We start from the raw sequence: 21,359 nt of genomic DNA, 5'->3' as shown, positions 1-21,359 counted from the left end.
ATCACTGGATCATTCTTTCAGTCAACAAATATTTATTGCTCACCTACCAAGTGCCAGGCACTATATTAGATACTAGGGACCCAGCAGTAAATAAATCATGCGCCCTAAAAGGTAAGGCGTGTTGCTCTGATTCAGCTCCGGCAGCAAAGCTCGGCTCTTCATTTCTGCCTACAGAGAGGATTCCCATTTCAGGCCATTCCTGCGTGCAGTCAGACACACCTGCCCTCCCCCTGCCGTTGCACAGCTCCTCTGATGCGAGGGCAGACACAGGAGACCGGTGATCGTCTCTGCTTGAATAAATTACCGCCCCATCATCTTCATGCATAAAACATGGCACAGGAGGCTAGGGCAGCCCAGCACAGCAGCTGCCTTCGGGCCAGTCGGGAGTTAAGGGAAGGAAAGGCAAGACAAGTTACAAGATAAAAAAAGTGAACGGAAGCCTCAAATACTTTTTTTTTTTTTTTAAAGAAAAGAAAAAAAGAGGGGGTGTTATGTTTTCTTTTTCAATTTTTTACGTCTGGACTTAACTTCCGTGATCGCTGCAAGACCCTTTTGTTCCCTTGCCATGAGCAGGTTTTAGGCCGCTCTCTTGGGACCATGGTGTTACCTTCGCGATTACACTGGATCAGAAACAGGCCATGGAGGGACAGGATCCGGAGGCGCCAGCTCAACCGTGAGTGTCCCGATGGGTTGTTACCTACTCTCTGCCTTTGTTTTCCACACTTTCCCGCAACACACTCATTTCTTGCCCTCTGCAAATCTTCTCCAATCTCACCCCTTTCCTCCTCTCTTCCACCTTCCTGTGCTCCCTTTTCCAATGGACTTTGGTATTTTTTACCGACTCTCTCTTCCTATTTCCTTCCCAGCACTATCCTAATTAGAGGTAACTAGATACATTTTGTTTCAAGTGGTGAGCAAGACAGGGCCACAGGGCCTCTTTTCTTTATTTCTCCAACTAGATGGAAAATACAAATAAATATTTACATTGATCGAGGAGTCATGTGAATTGGAATTTTTGTTTATTACAGTAGGGAAAAAAATGGAACATCTGAATCAAACAGGTTATCAGCAGTGTAGCTAGATAAGGTGAAATTCAAGGATCAGTGAGTCATATTTCCTTCAAACGACCCAATTGTATGGTTCTTAAATTATCAGACTCACAACTGTGTAGACAGGAACTCTAACCAAAAGGGAGTTTTTAGCATTGGAGTAATCTGAGAATGAAAAAGCATTTCAAATGTATGCCAAAACCATGTCTCATAAACAAGTAACAAATTCGTGTGTGTCTGTTCTTGGAGATGTTTATTTATCTCAGATGTCAGCAAATTCAAATGGGTGGAGGGGCTGGGCTGCTGAGAAGACTGAGTGAAAGGTATCTGTTTTCAGGGGTAACGAATAGTTCACTTTCTTCCTGTCTCTGTTGTGAGAAAAATGATAGTGAAACCACGATGATAAATAACAACTGACATTTGGCCTCAGTATGAGGTAGCAATAGGGAGTGGTAGAGAGTACAGCAAGTGGGAAAATATGTGTCCCATCATAGTGGGACACCCACCATTCAATGCCATCAGATTGTTTCCATGGGGAATGGGGTACAGGTTGGTAGATTTTCCAATTTTTCAAAAAAAGTGGGCGGATGCGGTAGCTCACGCCTGTAATCCCAGTACTTAGGGAGGCCAAGGCAGGCGGATCACGAGGTCAAGAGATCAAGACCATCCTAGCCAATATGGTGGAACCCTGTCTCTACTAAAAATACAAAAATTAGCCAGGCGTGGTGGTGGACGCCTGTAATCCCAGCTACTGGGGAGGCTGAGGCAGGAGAATCACTTGAACCCGGGAGGCGGAGGTTGTGGTGAGCCGAGATCGCGCCATTGCATTCCAGCCTGGGTAACAAGAGTGAAACTCTGCCTCCAAAAAAAAAAAAAAAAAAAAAGAAGAAATACTAATTTCTATGTGAAAGCTCTCAAGTTTAAATGTTGGCAGTTTATTCTTTGAATTTTAAATATATAACATCAATGTTCTGAGGCAACGTGTGACAACTGTGGATCACCAGTAGCCAAGCCCTGGTTTATGTGCTAGGTGTTGTTCTCATTAGAAGTCCATCACACAGGCCGGGCGCGGTCACTTATGCCTGTAATTCCAGCACTCTGGGAGGCTGAGGGGGGCAGATGACCTGAGGTCAGGAGTTCAAGAGCAGCCTGGCCAACATGGTAAAACCCCATCTCTACTAAAAATACAAAAATTAGCCGGGCGTGGTGGTGGACACTTGTAATCCCAACTACTCGAGAGGCTGAGGCTGGAGAATCGCTTGAACCCAAGAGGCAGAGATTGCAGTGAGCAGAGATCGTGCCATTGTACTCCAGCCTGGGTGACAAGAGCAAAACTCCATCTGAAAAAATAAAATAAAATAAAATAGAAGTTCGTCACACAGTGTTCTTTATGCCTAGTTACACGTTGGCAACTCTTCCTTATGTGTTACAAGCCCCTGGTATAGACAGTTAAATTAAGATGAATGAGTGGCTTAGGAACATGTATCCAACATAGTCACAGTCTACTAGTTTTGGAGGCAAGCTGGGCTGGTTGGTTTCCAAATGACAATTCAAAGACAAGGAAATAATTTACATCAAGCAAAATACTTCCTTTTCTTTGATATAATTAAAGAAGCCATCAGTTTTCTCTGGGCCTTTACTTTCTTGATCATGTTTCTTTTACTTGCGTGTACCTTAAACTCCAGTTTTTGTGAAACTTCATTCTATATCTATAGGAAAATTGTTGTGATCCTACAGTTTTAATACAATATCTCCATTATGGAATCCGTCACTGAGAAAAGCTGGATTATTGATCTACATGGTTTCACTAGTATGGATGGGAAGTTGCTCTATACTCTTAAGAATTATGAGAAAAGCCTGCTTTACTACAGACATTTCACTTAAATTTTGAGACTAACATCTGACTATTGTGCTGATTTCTGCATGGTTTTAATATGAAATGATATATTAATAGATGTTGAATGTAAGCTCAACATTAAGCAGGCTGGTCCTGAACCTCTTTGGCATAGTGTCTAAGGAGGGAATTCTGATATTCTTACAGGATGGTCAAGAACCCTGCTGCATGAGAGTCAGTGTGAGTTAGAAATAGGAACAGGATCAAATAACATTTTTGGAGGGTTGCGTTTTTAACTCACAAAAGACCTGTACGTGTTTGCAGGCAGCAAATTAAAGAAAGTGGAAAGGGAGAAAGAGTGAAGACACCTTTGAGGGAAGGCAGCCTATCACTGCAAATGTCAGCCTGCAAGGGTGGCCCTCAGCAATATTTTGCAACTGCTAAAATCTGCTTTGCTAACGTTTCCTTTCTTCTTTCTCTGAAGCTTTTCTCATAGGTCAGCATTTCCTCCAACTTGGAGACTCAAGTTATATAATCCTTTGGGGTTATTCTGTCCTTAAGAAAAATAAGTTAGTAAACCCCTTTCATTTAAATACACAGAGGGACCTTGAATTGCGATAGGAGGGACATGTGCTACCACTCTCCATTTCCATGCCCATGCAGACATTGCTAATCAACCACAGCTTTCTCTTTATCCCCCAAGGAGACCAGGCCCTGCCTTGGAATCTTTTCTAATATAGTGTCTTAAGGTGCCATGTCTAATCAATTAGAATTGTCTCACTGGTTGAAATTTATATTTGTTTTCTAGTGCTTTGTAACAAATTACCACAAGTTTATCGCCTTAAAAAAACATACATTTTTTATCTCACAGTTTCCATGGGCATGAATTAGCTGGATTCTCTGCTCAGGGTCTCCCAAGGCTGCAATCAAGGTGTCCTCTGGGGCTGCAATCTCATCTGAGGCTCAGGGTCTTCTTCCAAGCTCAATGGACAGAATTTAGTTTCTTGCAGTTGTAGGCCTGAGGCCTTCAGCAACTAAAGGCCACCCATTGTTCCCTGCCACATGACCCTCTCCAGAACATGGTAGTTTGCTTCCTCAAGGCCAACAAGTGTCTTTTGCTGCTTATAGACTCTTCTTTAAAGGGCTCACCTAATTAGGTCAGGCCCACCCAGGATAATCTCTTTTGATTAGTTAAAAATGGACTGATCAAGGACTTTAATTACATTTCCAAAATCCCTCATTTTGGCCATATAACATAATCTAATCACAGAAGTAAAATCTCATCATATTTATACCCAAGGTGCAAGAATTATACATGGCCTATATGCCAGTGGGCAAGAATCATGGGGCCATCTTCGAATTCTGCTTACTACAAAACCTAATTGTCATCTTTGCAATAGAACTTCGATTTTGAGCTACTGGAAAGCTTTAAGTTTTTTTGTTTGCTCATTTGTTTGTTTTTGTTTTACTTTTTATTATGAAAATTTTCAAACATTCAGTAAAGTTGAGAAAATAGTATAATGAATCTTATGTATCTATCACCTAAATTTAACAATTATTAACATTTTGCCATATTTGCTTAATCTAATTTCCTATTGAAACATTTAAAAATAAATCAGACATTATGACATCTCCACACTAAATATTTTAGTAAGAGCGTCTCTAAAATATAGGGATATTTTTCTACATAACTGTGTAATAAAATTAACAATGATCCCCACATACTATTTAATACCCAGACTATATTCAAATATCCCCAGGTAAGAACCAATCCTTAATATGCTCTGCATGCCTATAACCCTTAGCAAAATACCTGGCACCTCATCTACTCAATAACCGTCTGGGTTCCATCAAAATTAAACTCATATTAAAGCGATTGATCCCAAAGTCCATCTTCCCTAAGCCTTCCTCACTTCTTCCTTTCACCCCCAGAATCTGTAATTAAATATTTAGATTATTTTCTTTTTTAGTCCATAGCAATATAGTGGGAAAAAAATAATAATCAAATCAAGGTATGAGAACAGTAATATGTTACCCGTCTTAGGGATATTTGAATTTTAAAAGAGGCCAAAGATCACTGCAAAGACACACATGTGTGACACTGAGCAGACATTCGGGAGAAGGACCTATCTGGTGTCCTGTAAACCCTGTCAAACTGCTTACCTGTGACCTGCCCAGGTAAAGAGGAGTACAGACAGAGCAACAGCTCCGTGGGTACCTGGGCCTTCCACATGATGACAGCAGGGTCAGGGCAGGGCATGGGAATGAGGGGCGGGTACAGATAACTGAGTGCCCTGAGAGCCTTTCTTTCCTTTAGTCTGCCACAGTTGGGGTGGGGGATTAAAGGAAAGAAACCCTAAATAGTATATAAGCTTTGACAACCGGGAGATTTGGCTTCAAATCCTGTTTCTATAACTTCTTAGCTGTTGGCCTGTGGACAATTTATTCCACCTCCCTGAGTGCCCACTTCCTCAACCTTAAAATGGTTATTACAACAATACCAAACCTCCCAGTGTCATTGGGGGGGATTAAAAGACATAAAATGTCAAATGCCTAGCACAGTTCCTGGCAATGTAGCTATTGGGAGCTGAGGGCCTAAAATTGGTAATAGTGGCATTTGAGGCAGTATGAAGGGCTTACCATTGCCACCCGCACATTTTTTCACAAAATAATTGGAGAAATGTCATACTGGAGAAGGTATCCCCATCTTCCTCAGCGATGCACCCCACCCTCACATGCAGCTGGCTTGCACCACACCACACAGGAGGCAACACAGATACACTAGGGAAAAAACAATCTTGGCCCCTAGGGGTGTGACTCCTGTTCTTCTGGGAAAATGGAGTGTTTGCCCCTACAGAGGATCTCCAGGCTGTTTTCAGTACAAGTAAATGCAACCAGATGACAGAGCCCATTTGGAACTTACTGTTTCACCTCTTTAAAAAGTTGAACTCTGGGCCGGGCGCGGTGGCTCAAGCCTGTAATCCCAGCACTTTGGGAGGCCGAGACGGGCGGATCATGAGGTCAGGAGATCGAGACCATCCTGGCTAATACGGTGAAACCCCGTCTCTACTAAAAAATACAAAAAACTAGCCGGGCCCAGTGGCGGGTGCTTGTAGTCCCAGCTACTTGGGAGGCTGAGGCAGGAGAATGGCGTGAACCCGAGAGGAGGAGCTTGCAGTGAGCTGAGATTCGGCCACTGCACTCCAGCCTGGGTGACAGAGCAAGACTCCGTCTCAAAAAAAAAAAAAAAAAAGTTGAACTCTGGCCTGGTGTTGTGGCTTACACCTGTAATCCCAATGCTTTGGGAGGCTGAGGTGGGAGGATCACTCGAGGCCAGGAATTAGAGACCAGCCTGGCAACACAGCAAGATCCTGTCTCTATAAACAATTTTTTCTTTTTAAGTTAGTAGGCATGGTGGTGTGTGCTTATAATCCCAGCTACTCAGGAGGCTGAGGCAGGAGGATTGATTGAACTCAGGAGTTGGAGGTTACACTGAGCTATTACCTTGCCTCTGCACTCCAGCCTAGGTGACACAGCAAATGCTGTCTCAAAAAAAAACAAAACAAACAAACAAAAAACAGTTGAACTCTGTTAAGTAGAGCTTTGATGGAGGCGACCGCTGGTTAGCACTTTTTGTGGACTCCAATGAAAGGAATGGAAATGACTTTTCTCTGTCCCACTGAAAAGACAACAGTGACAAAGCTGATATGCACTTGAGATTAGGGAATCCGCTGTCTCAGAGATACCACTGGCGACTTCCTCCCAGTGTCAATGTGACTTAATTGTCTTGTTCTGCTTCGTGAGCCGTTCTCCTGACTCAGTGTGATGGCATTCTTAATTGTGACTGGGCAAGGGGACCTGGTCAGGCAGCAGTCTGAATCCCACAGACCATGCCCTGGACTGTGGTTGGGGCTGTGGGACTTCGAAGGAGGGCTTTCCTGTCTGCCACCAACCTGGGTTGACAATTCTACACAGGGAGGTAAGAACCCAGCTGGCTATTCCTCACTGCATGTGCAGCTCTGGAAGGCACTCTGATTCACAGAAAGAGTCTTAGATTTTCTTCTAAATACCACTGTCTTCAGATGAGAACCTGAAGCCAAGATCTAAGGGAGACAGAGGGGCTTGGGATAGGAAGAATATGTGGACATCTTTCCCAGAGTCCTCCATCTGCACAAGGCTACCCACTCTGCAGATGGCCCCTGCTTGCAGAGAGATCCAGCGTCAATTTACAGAGTATCCCAGCTTCCTATCGGCTTTCTGTCCTGGCTTACCTGTTATCTGGCAAGGGTCAGGCCTTGACAACACTCATGTTTCTCCCCTGGTCTCCTCCCCTCTGGGATTTTGTACCAGCATGGGGAGGCACTATGGTTGCAGATTGAGCTTTTCAACGTGGATACAAACACCCAAGTGTCCCAGACCACAGCAGAAACCGTGTTGCTGCCTTTTCCAACCTGCTGATTTGGTCTCTTGCTGCTGTTCTGACCATCAGAATCGCTACTGACTGACAAATCCCTTGTGCTGCGATTTTAGGCTTCAGGCTGGGCTTCTCTGCTCTGAAGTGGAGAAGAATATACCAGGCAAATTGCTCTCTTGGTTTCTATTTCCTTTAAGCTACAAGCTTAAAGATTTGAGAGGAGGTCAGTGAGGGGCTTACCCCAAGTACAAAAAAGAAAGAAACCTTTTAGAACATTCTGTATAATTCATAGGTCACATATTTTCCTGGGTTTCAGTCTAGACACCTGCTAAATTTATCCATTAACAGCCTCATCCCAGACAACAGGCGGCTGGGCCCCACAAGGCCTGGGTTTCTCCCCAGTTCCGAATCTTGTTTACCAACAGCTCTGCCAATTACAGAGAATGCTACTGCATTTTGTTTTAGGGACCCTAGTGTTTATACTGGCATAAAATTATTTATATACCTTCAAACATGTTGTTACCTATTTTCTCATCATTCAGAAGAATACTTGCTTCTGTAGAAGGCTTACCCTCCTCCTTCCTGCCTGAATGATTAAATCCATGGGTACAATTGCCAAATGTCCAATTCCAGTTTATACTGTCAAGGAAGAAAAATGATGGGAAACTGGAGAATGGAAGGTACTTTGAATAATTCAAGGAGGTCCGTTGGTTGAGAAAGTGTTTTCTTTGTATGTACATGATCTGGACAGATATTTTAGCTGTCTCCAGCCAAGGATGGACAAAAGAGAGGGTGTGGAGGGAAAAGGAAAGGAGAGGAAGCAGCAGCAAATACAAAGACAGCTAATAAACATAAAAAAGAAAATGAAACCAACAGAGGGATTAGAGAACTCAGAACCTCGAAGGATTCTGAAGTCTGTAATTCTCAGGTTGTTTGTTTGATGAGGGATCTAAAGAGCCCCAAAAGTTAATCGCTAGAATGATAACTTGGTCTCTGGTTGGTAGCAGAAAATTACCAGAATAGCAAATTTTCTCAGAAGCATTAAGCTAGTGTATCAAGTTGGGGGTAAGGAGGATCTTAGGGAATGGAAAGCATCTTGAAATATGTTAGCCTAGATCCAACCCACTATGTGAGTACCAGTTTTTCCTCTGAAATAGCAAGATCCAAGAAATGGTTTCATTGTGTAAGAACATGTTAATTATATACACACACCTTACCCCCTCCTACCCTCCCTACACAGTTGTCAAAACTGTAAACTTGGGCAATAGCACTGAAAAATATGTCTTGATTTTGTTTTCATCTGATACAAACCTAATATACCCATGTTGTATAAAAATCAAACAATATAGAAACATACAACAGAGAGAAAGTCATCTAGAATTCCCAGCCCTCACCCCATGCAGCATAGCACTCCCATTTCTTTTGTAAAATATGCTAAATATATATACATATAACCTTTTTGTATAGTTTTTGTTTTAAAATGTTATCAATTCTCTATACATTCAAAAATAAAATTAAATAAACAAGTATGAGAAAAAATGCAAATTGAATGCAAACAGAAACCAATGAACTATATTTCAAATGAATAGCACAACTACATGGAAGAAAATGAAAAGAATTAATCCAAGTAACATTTGAACACAATACTTTGGCTAAATATCCTCAGTCAAAAAGCAAAAAAAAATAAAGTAATAAAAATAATCTTAAACTCTGTTTAGCAGATTTGTTTTTTGTAGACCACAGTTATAACAATTCTAAAACTATTTTGTGTATTGCAGAACTAAGCAAACAAGTACCTACATGATGTGTTGGGAGCCAGAGTTCTCACTGTGGGAGAAGGCAGATACAAATATAAAATGAGTGAAGACAAAAAAGAATCCGATTTGTTGCCCTGGAATTAGAATAATCTAAATAGACAGACAGACACAGATATTTCCTAGCTCTGTCCACTAAAAGGATCTAGAAGCAGTAACACCCAATAGCAATGAGCGACCTAGTACCCAGATCTTAGTTTTTGAATATCAGTCACACCAAAAGGAATGAGGGCTCATTGGAAAAATTCTGATCCCAGGGCTGCAGCAGTTAAATTACAAGATTAGGCTGAAACACCTTGTGCCAGAAAATAAAGAAGTGCTAAAAAAAAAAAAAAAAAAAAAGAAAAAGAAAAGAAAAGGAAATCTGTCAAAAGGATTGGGGAGCTGCCTTGGAGGGGCTTCTACTGGCAAAACTGGGACAACGTGAGCATCAAATAAACAATGATGTTAATAGATTATAGCCCATTAAGTTAAATATCCATTTTTAAACATTAAAAATAAGAGCTAAAACCTAAAACTTTTTTTTTGAGATGGGGTCTCATTGTGTCACCCAGGCATGTGGCGCCATTGCAGCTCACTGGAGCCTCACTGCAGCCTCGAACCTCTGGGCTCAAGCCATCTTCCCACCTCAGCCTCCCAAGTAGCTGGGACCACGGGAATGTGCCACCATGCCCAGCTAATTTTTTGTAGAGACAGAGTCTTGCTCTGTTGCCCAGGCAGGTCTTGAACTTGTGGGCTCAAGCAATTTTCCCATCTTGGCCTCCCAAAGTGCTGAGCTAAATATATTTTTTAATGGGATCAGAATAATACCATGTTCTACAACTTACTGTTTCATTTCACAACATAACTTGGGTACCTTTTTATGTCAATAGAAATAAATTTCTTCAGACAGGATCCATATACCCAAATCCAAATGAAAGCTTGTAGAGCTTGAGACACTTTAAGTGTATCTAATCTCATTCACTTAAATATTAAAAAATGATTATAATTGTAAAGTGGATTGTATTGGTTGGGAATTGAACTATCCATGTACTTACTTATGGAGGCTGGACATCTGTGACTCTCCAGTCACGCTGTGCTGCTCTTTCTGTTTCCAGCTGGAAACTGGGCTATTTTAAAGGTCACGGTAATCGGGAGAAGGTATGCATATCTATTTTCAAAAACCTATGCCTCACACACTCTTTGAAGGGGAGATCTTTTCATCCTCCACCAAACAGAGGGTGATTTGGAAACAAGACCATTTCCAATCCCATCAAGGGTTGGCTCTAGGGGTGCCTGGTTTCTGAGGCATCAGAGAGGTTCTTGTGTTTGGGAGCAGGTGGCTTAGTTCTTACCTCCATTGCAGGGTGGGATGGAAAGAGGCAGGCAAAGCCTGAGCCAGCAGCAAGAACCAGGCAGTATCAAGAAAAACGGAGACTGAGATACTTGCTAACACTTTGAATTGCTCCTGCCCAAAGCTTGTTCCCTGAGGTTTGTTACAAATTGAGTGAAATTAATCCATTCCTTCCATTTTCAAGCAAGTAAAAAACAAACAAACAAACAAACAAAAACACCATAAAGGATTCGCTTGCTGATACTGCATCAAAGGGAGGACAGTAAATTCATGTGAGTCGGCAAAGAACCCCAAGAGCTCTTCCCCTCTGTACCAAGGGGAAACTTTACTCCTATTAGGATGGTTTGAAGGGGAGAGGGAGAGTACTCTTGAACTCATTAGAGAGTATGAAAGCAAGTGTATGGGTCTACAAGCAACCCTCTAAATGGCATAGATGTCTGGTGAAGAAAATGCATTAGATGTATTTTTAAATGTTTTCCAACATTTTGTTATTAATACATTTCACATATAGAAAAGTTGAAATAATTATACAGTGAATATCCATGTAACTACCACCTACATCACATACCTAACTATGTATCTCTCTATAAATCCTTTAATAAATCTTATTTTTAATGCTGTCTAAATAAATTACAGACATCTGTATACTTTATTCTAAACACTCCAACATATATATCAGTCAATCTTTGTTAATAGTTTAAAAAAAATTTAGTCATGTTTATTGAGGTATAATTACATAGAGTACAGCATACTTTTTAAGTGTGCAGTCCTATGGGTCTTGACAAATACAGTCGTGTAACCACCACAACAATGAAGATATAGAAGAGTTCCATCACCCCAGACATTCCTTCATGCCCATTTGGAGTCAATCCCTTTCCCTAGCCCTTGTCAACCAGTGATCTGTTTTCTGTCCTTATCGTTTTGGCTTTTCCAGAATGTCTCATAAGCTGGGTACAGTAGCACATGCCTAAAGTCCCAGCTACTCGGGAGGATGGCTTGAGCCCATGTGTTCTGGGGTATAGTGTGCTCTGCTGACTGGGTGTCTGCACTAAGTTTAATATCAATATGGTGACCGTTTGGGAGCGAGGGACCACCAGGTTGCCTAAAGAGGGGTGAACCGGCCCAGGTTGAAAACAGAGCAGGTAAAAACTCCTATGTTGATCAGTAGTGGGATCCTGCTTGTGAATAGCCACTGCACTCCAGCCTAGGCAAGTGCAATAGCAAGACCCCGGCGCCAGACGCAGTGGCTCACGTCTGTAATCCCAACACTTTGGGAGGCCAAGGTGGGTGGATCGCCTGAGGTCAGGGGTTCACGACCAGCGTGACCAACATGGAGAAACCCCGCCTCTACTAAAATACAGAATTAGCTGGGCATTGTGGTATATGCCTGTAATCCCAGCTACTTAGGAGGCTGAGGCATGAGAATCGCTTGAACCCAAGAGGCAGAGGTTGCAGTGAGCTTAGATCACACCAATGCACTCCTGCCTGGGCAACAAGAGTGAAACTCTATCTCAAAAAAAGAAAGAAAGAAAAAAAAAACCAACAAGACCCCATCTTAAAAAAAAAAACAAAACAAAACAATATCTCATAAACTGAATCATACAGTATGTAGCCTTTTGAGTCTTGCGTCTTTCAACATGATACATTTGAGATTCATTGACGATATTGCATGTACATTTGTTCCTCTTCGTTGCTGAGTAGTATCCCATTATTGGATGTATTCTTATATAGTATAGTTATTTGCAAGTGGTAAGATCTCTAATCACCAAAAAGCATGAGTAAACATGGTCATCAGAGGGGACAACCCCCGAGTTCTGGGGCACCCCCATTCTATCCATAGCTCTGGTCCTCTCTCAGGGGAAGCTCTGAGCAAACGAGGGACTCTGAACCCTCTAAGTCCCACTTCACCTCATCTGTACCCTGGCAATGTCATCAGTGGCAACTACGCAGGGATAGTTTATTTAATAAGCAGTAAATGATTATGATTCACAATGTATTAGGCCAGTCATCAACCCTACTTTTTCTTTGACATTGTATATGATTATACAACCTGTACACAAAAACAGAGATCTTTCCCCCCATTTAAGACCTGAGCCAGGATGACACAGACAAGCAGAGGCAGGAGGATACAGAAGAACAAGGATAGGAAAAAGGGGAGAGACACTATAGTGGAGGCTGTAATGGTTCTGTCAAGCTAAGACCCAGTTGTGGAGGAACCAGGAGTCCCACTAGGTTTGAAGAGCTTTCTGGCTGTCTGGTTCTCCCACTCCATTTTCTTTCCCTACCTTGAGTTAAAAGTCTGTGTTTTCAATCTAAAACAATAATATCCTGCACACAGAAGGAAAAGAATTAAAGAATATCTTGATCTCTTAAGAAAAGCATATAGTTTGACTTCATGTTTTTTACCCAGCTTTTAACTGAGTAACCCAGACATCGTTATAATTCCCTCAAAGGACCAAAAAAAAAAAAAAAATTGATTTTCTTCTATTTCCCCACAACAGTTAAAAAATGAAGATACCGGGTTTTTGTTTGTTTGTTTGTTTTAAGATGAGAAGCATAATCTTCAGGGTAAGGTTACGTATTTTTTTTTTCCTTCACCCTCACTCCCAATGCTGTCTCTATTTCTGTCATCTTAGGAGGTGATGTGGGGCACGGAGAGTCCCAGCTCAGGGTATGGGACTTGTTTCCTGGTCTTGCCCCTGCTCATCTGTGAGGCATCAGTCAGACCACTCACTGTCTCAGTACAGTCAGTACGTGAACATTCCTTTGTGTCCAGGCCAGAGTTCGTTCTTGGTTTCCTATCCACTCCTTTTCTCTTACTTTTTTTTTAGACAGAGTCTTGCTGTGTCGCCAGGTTGGAGTGCAGTGGCATGATCTCCACTCACTGCAACCTCCACCTCCCGAGTTGAAGCCATTCTCTTGCCTCAGCCTCCCAAGTACTTGGGACCACAGGGGCGTGCCACCACGCCCAGCTAATTTTTTGTATTTTTAGTAGAGACGGGGTTTCACCATGTTGACCAGGATGTTCTTGATCTCTTGACTTCATGATCTGCCTGCCTCAGCCTCCCAAAGTTCTAGGGTTACAGGCGTGAGTCACTGTACCCAGCCCTCATTTCTCTGAGGGCAACCTCTCCTTGCACTCTGCTGCCTCCAGTTGTACTAATCAATGGTGTCTTCTTTCAGTCTTAGAGCACAATTCTCTGGGCCTTTCCTTACCTCATCCTACATCAAATCAGATCCACTCTTCCCCATACTTTCCCACCCTAATGTGGACTAGATGAAGGGCCCAATGTCAACCTGATAAAATTGATTAAAACTTCACATTCTTAAGGGTGGAAGTGACTTCACATTCCTAAGGGTGGAAGTGATTTCACACGCATTATCTCATTGGAGACCCACAACTACCCTGCAGAGCTAGAAAGATCTGTACTATCCCTGCCCCCCAATTTTTTTCTTGTATGGAAACTGAAGCTCAGAGAGAAAGGAGTAAGACAGTACATCTGTCATTTATTAGGGGCAGTATTAGTATTGTGTCCAGAATTGGGGGGTTCTTGGTCTCACTGACTTCAAGAATGAAGCCATGGACCCTCACAGTGAGTGCTACAGTTCTTATAGATGGTGTGCCTGGAGTTTGTTCCTTCAGACATTCAGATGTGTCTGGAGCTTTTTTGTTCTGGTGGGTTCATGGTCTCGCCAGTCAAGAGTGAAGCTGCAGACTTTCGTGATGAGTATCACAGCTCTTAAAGACAGTGCGTCTGGACTTGTTTGTTCTTCCTGGTGGGTTTGTGGTCTCGCTGGTTTCAGGGGTGAAGCTGCAGACCTTCCTGGTGAGTCTTACAGCTGACAAAAGCAGCATGGACCCCCCAAAAAAACAGCAGTAAGATATGTTGCAAAAACCAAAAGAATACAAATTCCACAGTGTGGAATGGGACTGGAGTGGGTTGCCCCTGGCTGGTCCCGGCAGCCTGCTTTTATTCCCTTATCTGGCCCCACCCACATCCTGCTGATTGGTCCATTTTACGGAGAGCTGATTGGTCTGTTTACAATCCTTGAGCTAGACACAGAGTCACAGAGTGCTAGTTAGCTAGATACAGAGTACCAATTGGCCTATTTACAAATCTTGAGCTAGACACAGAGTACTGATTGGTGTATTTACAAACCCTGAGCTAGCCACAGAGTGCTGATTGGTGCGTTTACAATCCTTGAGCCAGACACGGAGTCACAGAGTGCTAGTCCTCCAAGTCCCCACTAGGTTAGCTAGATACAGAGTACTGATTGGTGTATTTACAAACCCTGAGCTAGACACAGAGTGTTGATTGGTGCACATATGATCCTAGGCTAGATATAAAAGTTAAGTCCCCAGCCAGTTCAGGAGCCCAGCTGGCTTCACCCAGTGGATCCTGCACCAGGGCTACAGGTGGAGCTGCCTGCCAGTCCGGAGCCCTGCCTGCACTCCTCAGCCCTTGGGCTGTCAATAGGACCCGGCACCACGGAGCAGGGGACGGCCTCCATAAGGGAGGCTTAGGCCGCCCGGGAGTCCACCGCAGGGGGAGGAGCTCAGACATGGCGGGCTGCAGGTCCCGAGCCCTGCCCCACCTGGAGGCAGCTAAGGCCCAGCCAGAATTTGAGTGCGAAGCCGGCGAGCTGGCACTGCGGGGGGACCCGGCGCAACCTCCGCAGCTGCTGACCCGGGTGCTAAGCCCCTCACTGCCCTGGGCCGGCGGTGCCGGCTGGCCGCTCCGTGTGTGGGGCCCGCTGAGCTCGCGCCAGCGCCCACCGGAACTCATACCGTCCGGTAAGCGCAGCCCCGGTTCCCACCCGCGCCTTTCCCTCCACACCTCCCCGCAAGCAGAGGAAGGAAGCTCCGGTCTCAGCCATCCCAGAGAAGGGCTCCCATGGTACCCTGGCGGGCTGAAGGGCTCACGTGCCGCCAGAGTGGACGCCAAGGCTGGAGGCCAAGAAGGCACTGAGAGTGAGGGCTGCTAGCACATTGTCACCTCTCAGTATCAGGCATTGTGCCAGCTCCCCAATTGGGCATTATCTCACTTAATCCTCAGTCCAACCCTATAAGGTTGGTAATTGTATCCATTTTGCAAGTGAGAGGCTGAGGCTCAGAGAAGTTAAAGGACTTATTAAAAATCACAGGCCACAGTGTGTCAGAACAGAGCCAACATTCAGACACAAGTCCAGAGCGGGTTTTCACTGCTAGAACTCTAGGACTCAAGCTCAAATCAATCAACTCCTAATTTTATGGTTCTTCCAGTGGCCACGCTGTCTAGTCAGAAAATGCACCCTACAATCTCTCCCCAAATCTCAAAACATGGGCCCGGTTGAAATGCACACAGCTCTGGGGGTCTCCTAGAGGCAGAACAAGGGCTGGCGATGTCTGAGGGCAGCTAAGGAGATATTTGGAAATTATTGGAAACTGCATCTTCCTGCGCTGTGCTAAATGTCCAGGTATCTGAGAATACAGTGAAGGAAAATTAACCGAATATTCAAATCTCTACAGAATGCCTACCTTGAGTCCCTGAATTCTTTTTTATGCAGGACGAGGGTGGTAGGGGCCACTCAGAAAGAAATCTGAACACGCAGAACCCTTGGACTTAGAGCTGGTGGGGGGGTCGTAGGCAGCCAGCCCACTTCCAACGGACGGTGTCCACTACCTTTTCTTCTCAGAACCGAGCCAAGAAGGATGGCTCAGAGGCCCGACTGGAGCACCTCTGCCTTCCTCGGCTGCTGGGTGTGTCTCCAGGGATTCCTGTCCACGGAACTTGCCTCTTCCCTGTTGTTCAGTTGGTTTCCCAACCTGGGAGCGTCTGCGGATCACGGTATTTGAGAGGCTGGGCTGAGGTGGAGAAGAGGGTGGGGCAGGAGCACCTAAGTCGCTCAAGGATTTGGTGACTCATACCCAGGGAGAGGGGCCCTCTTTCTCCCCAGCATTTGGGGCGCCCAAGGCTGTTCCCACCCTTAGCGGAGGATGCCCCTGTCATCCCCCAAGGTGCCTGCTCGGAGTGAGCCAGCTTACAGCATGGCCACCACGAGGCCGGTTATGTATTTATTTCCTGCCAGAACTGAACCCCAAACGCTTTTCCTTCTGTGCTGTGCGTGAAAGAAACAGAAACCGCTGCACAGCATGTCTATATTTAGACCCTGGGCCCTGACCCTCTCACAGAGGTCAGCTTGTAGACTTTGCTTTCGGAGCCTGGGGATGGGTTTGTACTTCACCCTCGAGCGCCTCCCCCTGGGAACCCGCAGAGGGCTGGGTGGCTCTGCAGTCCTGTGTGCTAAGTGCTTTTCTTCGCTTCTCGGTGCTTGGGCCGTCTTGTAAGCAAAAGTAGGTGAATTGAATCCACCCCTACGCGATTGTCGTTTGCATTAAGATAATGCACGTGGAAATCTTTTGTGAGCTATGCAGTATCACCCAAATTATTTTTTATTATTTTAAAAATAGAATGCATCAGCAAGTTCTTTATGAGCTTACTCTTTTGTTTTAACATTTGGAAATTGGAGCAGCTACTTATAGGAGACTTGGGGATCCCAGAATGTGCCGTTTACCTGAGTGGTTTCTTTTGCACTTGCTGTGTCAGGACTTGTGAGGCCGGTGATGTCAGCAAATCAGCAAACAGACTCACACCTGAGCAGCCCGGGAGTGGTCTAGGGCCTGTGGAGCAAGCCAGAGTGGCCCCTTCTCAGCCTCCTCTCCACTGGAGAGCACTTGAGTTATTATTTATTTCCTCCAGACCTCAGCCTCTTATCTCCTGCCAAATTCCTTTCAGAGGCATTCGTGCTGTATGCCCCAAGATTTTCCTCTGTTTACCTTCTTTAAAGTTGGCATAGTCTTGAATTTTAGACCACCGTAATCTCCATCTGACAGTGAACGTTCACAAATTCAAAGAAATTGCAGGATTCATATTATGAAATTCATGTAAATGATTTCTTTGTGAGTACACATAAAACTCCTTTCTCTAATATACAGAAAAAGAAAAATGTACAGCTGTTCAGGGTAACAAAGTATTGCCTTCTAGAAATTCTCAGGCTTCTTGTCTTTAAGGATAAACAGGAAGCATTTATAATTAGTGTCTCCATTGTTTGCATATTGAGCTTCCAAAATGCTTTAGAAGGTTCATCTTTTCAATCCGCCCTTCGCAGTCCTTTATTTTTCATTTGCTAAGCAGAGGTAAACTTGAAACCATCTCTATGTGACTTACCATAAATCCCAATTAGTGAGACCTCAAATAATGAACTTGGCTCTCATTTATACACGTGACAAAATGTATACCTAAATAAATATCTAATAAAAGTTCCCTAATAGCAAAATAACCATGAAGAGAAGCAATTTTCCTCTCTTTTTCACACGATGGCTCTAATTAATCATACAGTACAGAAAAATAAGAAACCTTTTATGTAGCTTTTAGTGGTTTTGTTCATTTAGTTTCCATCTGTGAGTAGCATTCATTTATAAACCTGTCTTGCTGAGCATGATACTTTTAAAAATGACTTGCTTGTGACTCAAAAACAAAAAAACCAACAATCTTTGTAACTTTTAATCTCATGCAATTTTTTCAGTTTCTTTTGTTGGTGAATACACGTACAACTTGGTTTTGAAATACCATATATCAAAGCACAACCAAATCATCCCTTGGAGTCGTGAAGAAGCTCATCCATGTATCACAGTCTTTTGGTCAAGCCCATATTTCAGTGTCTCCTACAGCTTTGATTCTTGACCTCTAAGAAAACCCACCCTCTCACTCTTCCTGAACAGTTGCTCACTAGAGGACTAAGTGAAGGGAAAGATTGCTTCTTAAAGTGAAAAAACAATGTTTTCCAAAGCCATGTTGAATACGCATATTCATCATATCACAGGAAGTTTTTCTTTTAAACCTAATGTGCATTTTCTTTAATTTGTATGGTTTTCTCAAGTTCAACATTCAGTTTTCGTTTTAATCAGTTATATTCTAAAAACAATGAAATTTTTTTCTCCTTAGAAATTCAATTCAAATTAAAAAGAACTTTTGTTTTTCCCTTCTTTTAAGGCACAAATAGTGCTGGGAGGGAGCGAGGGTAAACTTCTTTATCTGTCCCTGTCATTTTTTTTTTTAAAGGTCCTGTTGCTTTTATACTTCTAACCCTAAAAAAGCCTTGTCATGCACCCAGTCTTCCCCTAGCTCTGGGCTTCCAGAGCACTGTTATTCAACAGAGAGTTTCTATGTAAATCCAAAGTACTATCTCCAAATAGCAGAAACCTTACCACCACAGGCTCTTATTGGAATTTGTCTGGAAGAATCCTAAAGCTAAATAAATAGAAGCTTCTAAATTACCTTTTTCCCCCCTTGAGTAGATCAAATTCTTAGAACTCCTGCCACCCACCTGTACACCAGGACCTGTGGGTGGGAGCGGGCGTGAGGCAGAGAGGGCTTCCTGTTACCATTAAATGGTAAAAGAGACCTCTACATATCAACTATGGCCTCTTTTTCTTGATTCTTCTCCCGTCCATTTAGTGTGAATATTTGAAGGTTAAACTGAGCGTGGCCCCACATGTCTGATTGCTCACCCATCGACATACAACCTGAAGTCACAAATTTGGCTTCAGAGAATGTTGTGGAGCCGAAAGGATGGCAACTTCAATTTTCAATAAATAACTAGAAACAGAGAAAATAGCTTTCCAAGTCATCAAAGAAAACCCATGGTGAGAAGGATATCAATGGATTAAAACAGGCATAAAGAGGAAACTGAAGGCAAAGCATTGACAAAATCTAGAAACGATTATCAGCCTCAGCTAAATCTGATACTCACCTGCTCCGTGGACAGAGTAGGGAAGCAGCAGTTACAAGTTATGAGAAACAGTGCTGCAGTATTGTCGGGAGGCAAGGTGAGGGCTTTCCTCCCTCTTTGAGGGTCAGTTGTCAGTCTGGGGCCACACTGCTTCCAAAAGGACACAGAACTGTAAACCTTTAACAATGGTTTAAAAATCTGCATGCTCCTGCTCTGTTGCCTGCCACTGCTGCCTGACCGAGTGGTTCACTGCACTATGAAGACAGGCTCCAGATGCTTAGAACTAGTGCCTCCAATCCCAGATGCTAGGTCCGGCAAAGGCTCCATGGTTCTGACCTATGGTGGTGGCCTGGACACCTCCTGCATCCTCGTGTGGATGAAGGAACAAGGCTATGACGTCATTGCCTACCTGGCCAACACTGGCCAGAAGGAAGACTTCGAGGAAGCCAGGAAGGCGGCACTGAAACTTGTGGCCAAACAGGTGTTCACTGAGGATGTCATCAGGGAGTTTGTGGAGGAGTTCATCTGGCCGGCCATCCAGTCCAGCACACTGTGTGAGGACCGCTACCTCCTGGGCACCCCTCTCGCCAGGTCCTGCATTGCCAACAAACAAGTGGAAATCGTCCAGCAGGAGAGGGTGCCCACGGCACCACGGGTAAGGGGAACGATCAGGTCCAGTTTGAGCTCACCTGGTACTCGCTGGCCGCCCCCCCCCCCACCCAGATAAAGGTCATTGCACCCTGGAGGATGCCCGAGTTCTATAACCAGTTTAAGGGTAGTAATGAGCTGATGGAATATGCAAAGCAACACGGGATTCCCATTCCCGTCACTCTCAAGAACCTGTGGAGCATGGACGAGAACCTCATGCACATCAGCTAGGAGGCTGGAATCCTGGAGAACCCCAAAAACCAAGTGCCTCCAGGTCTCTACATGAAGACCCAGGAACCGGCCAAAGCCCTCAACACCCCTGACATCCTCGAGATCGAGTTTAAAAAAGGGTCCCTGTGAAGGGACCAGCGTAAAGGGTCCCCGTGAAGGTGACCAACGTCAAGGATGGCTCCACTCACCAGACCTCCTTGGAGTTCTTCATGTACCTGAACGAAGTCGCGGGCAAGCACGGTGTGGGATGTACTGACATCATGGAGAACCGCTTCACTGGAATGAAGGCCCGAGGTATCCATGAGACCCCAGCAGGCACCATCCTTTACCACACTCATTTAGACATCGAGGCTTTCACCATGGACCAGGCGGGAGGTGCGCAAAATCAAATAAGGCCTGGGCTTGAAATTTGCTGAGCTTGAAATCTGCCGGGTTTCCAGCACAGCCCTGAGTGTGAATTTGTCCGCCACTGCATCGCCAAGTCCTAGGACTGAGTAGAAGGGAAAGCGCAGGTGTCCGTCCTCAAGGGCCAAGTGTACATCCTTAGCCAGGAGTCCCCACTGTCTTCCTACAACGAGGAGCTCGTGAGCATGAACGCGCAGGGTGATTATGAGCCAATTGATGCCACCGGGTTCATCGACATCAATTCCCTCAGGCTGAAGGAGTATCATTGCCTCCTGAGCAAGGTCACTGCCAAATAGACCACTGTACAATGAGGAGCTGGGGCCGCCTCACTTTGCAGCTACCCCAAGTACAGGTGCTAACTGTTGTGATAATTTGTAATTGTGACTTGTTCTTCCCAGCTGGTAGTGTAGTGGGGTTACCAGGCCCCAGCTTTGTCCCTGGTCCCCTGAAGCCTGCAAACATCGTCATTGAAGGGAAGGGTGGGGGACAGCTGCGGTGGGTAGCTATAAAATGGCAATTAAAAGATACACTAGTAAAAAAAAAAATTGCTCTGAAAACGAGTCTACTGGGCAGTGACATTCACATTTCTAAAATTAATGCATACTCTATTTGCATTTTCTCTTTTTCCTGTCATCACCTTTCTTTGTCAATTAGTAAATAAATCCCTAAAGCTTGTAAATATTATTTTGGGCTAGCCATGGTTGCACCATCATGCCTGTAATCCCAAAACTTTGGGAGGTGGTGGGGAGAGGACTGCTTGAGCCCATGAGTTCAAGTCCAGCCTGGACAACACAGTGGGACTCTTATCCCTACAAAAAAATCAAAAACTTAGCTGGGTGTGGTGGCACACACCTGTAGT

The 21,359-nt window shown here is 44.2% G+C and overlaps 1 protein-coding gene and 1 pseudogene across 3 annotated transcripts in view; both read left to right on the top strand.

Moving 5' to 3' along the window:
- Window positions 1-241: 241 nt before the first annotated feature.
- The window catches only part of RIPOR2 (RHO family interacting cell polarization regulator 2), a 248,891-nt gene continuing 227,773 nt past the window's right edge, over window positions 242-21,359 (top strand). For 2 of the 3 annotated variants that reach the window (XM_031666962.1, XM_031666969.1), the window contains exon 1: window positions 242-673. In XM_031666962.1, coding sequence (XP_031522822.1) covers window positions 598-673 — 76 coding nt within the window. In that variant the 5' untranslated portion in view covers window positions 242-597. The remainder of the gene's footprint in view (window positions 674-21,359) is intronic. The other variant, XM_017957633.3, reaches the window with a different exon arrangement.
- Window positions 560-21,272, top strand: LOC103883533 (annotated as a pseudogene).

This window comes from Papio anubis, chromosome 6 (genome assembly GCF_008728515.1).
Source record: "Papio anubis isolate 15944 chromosome 6, Panubis1.0, whole genome shotgun sequence".
NCBI lineage: Eukaryota > Metazoa > Chordata > Mammalia > Primates > Cercopithecidae > Papio > Papio anubis.
This window is presented reverse-complemented; position numbering and strand designations above follow the sequence as displayed.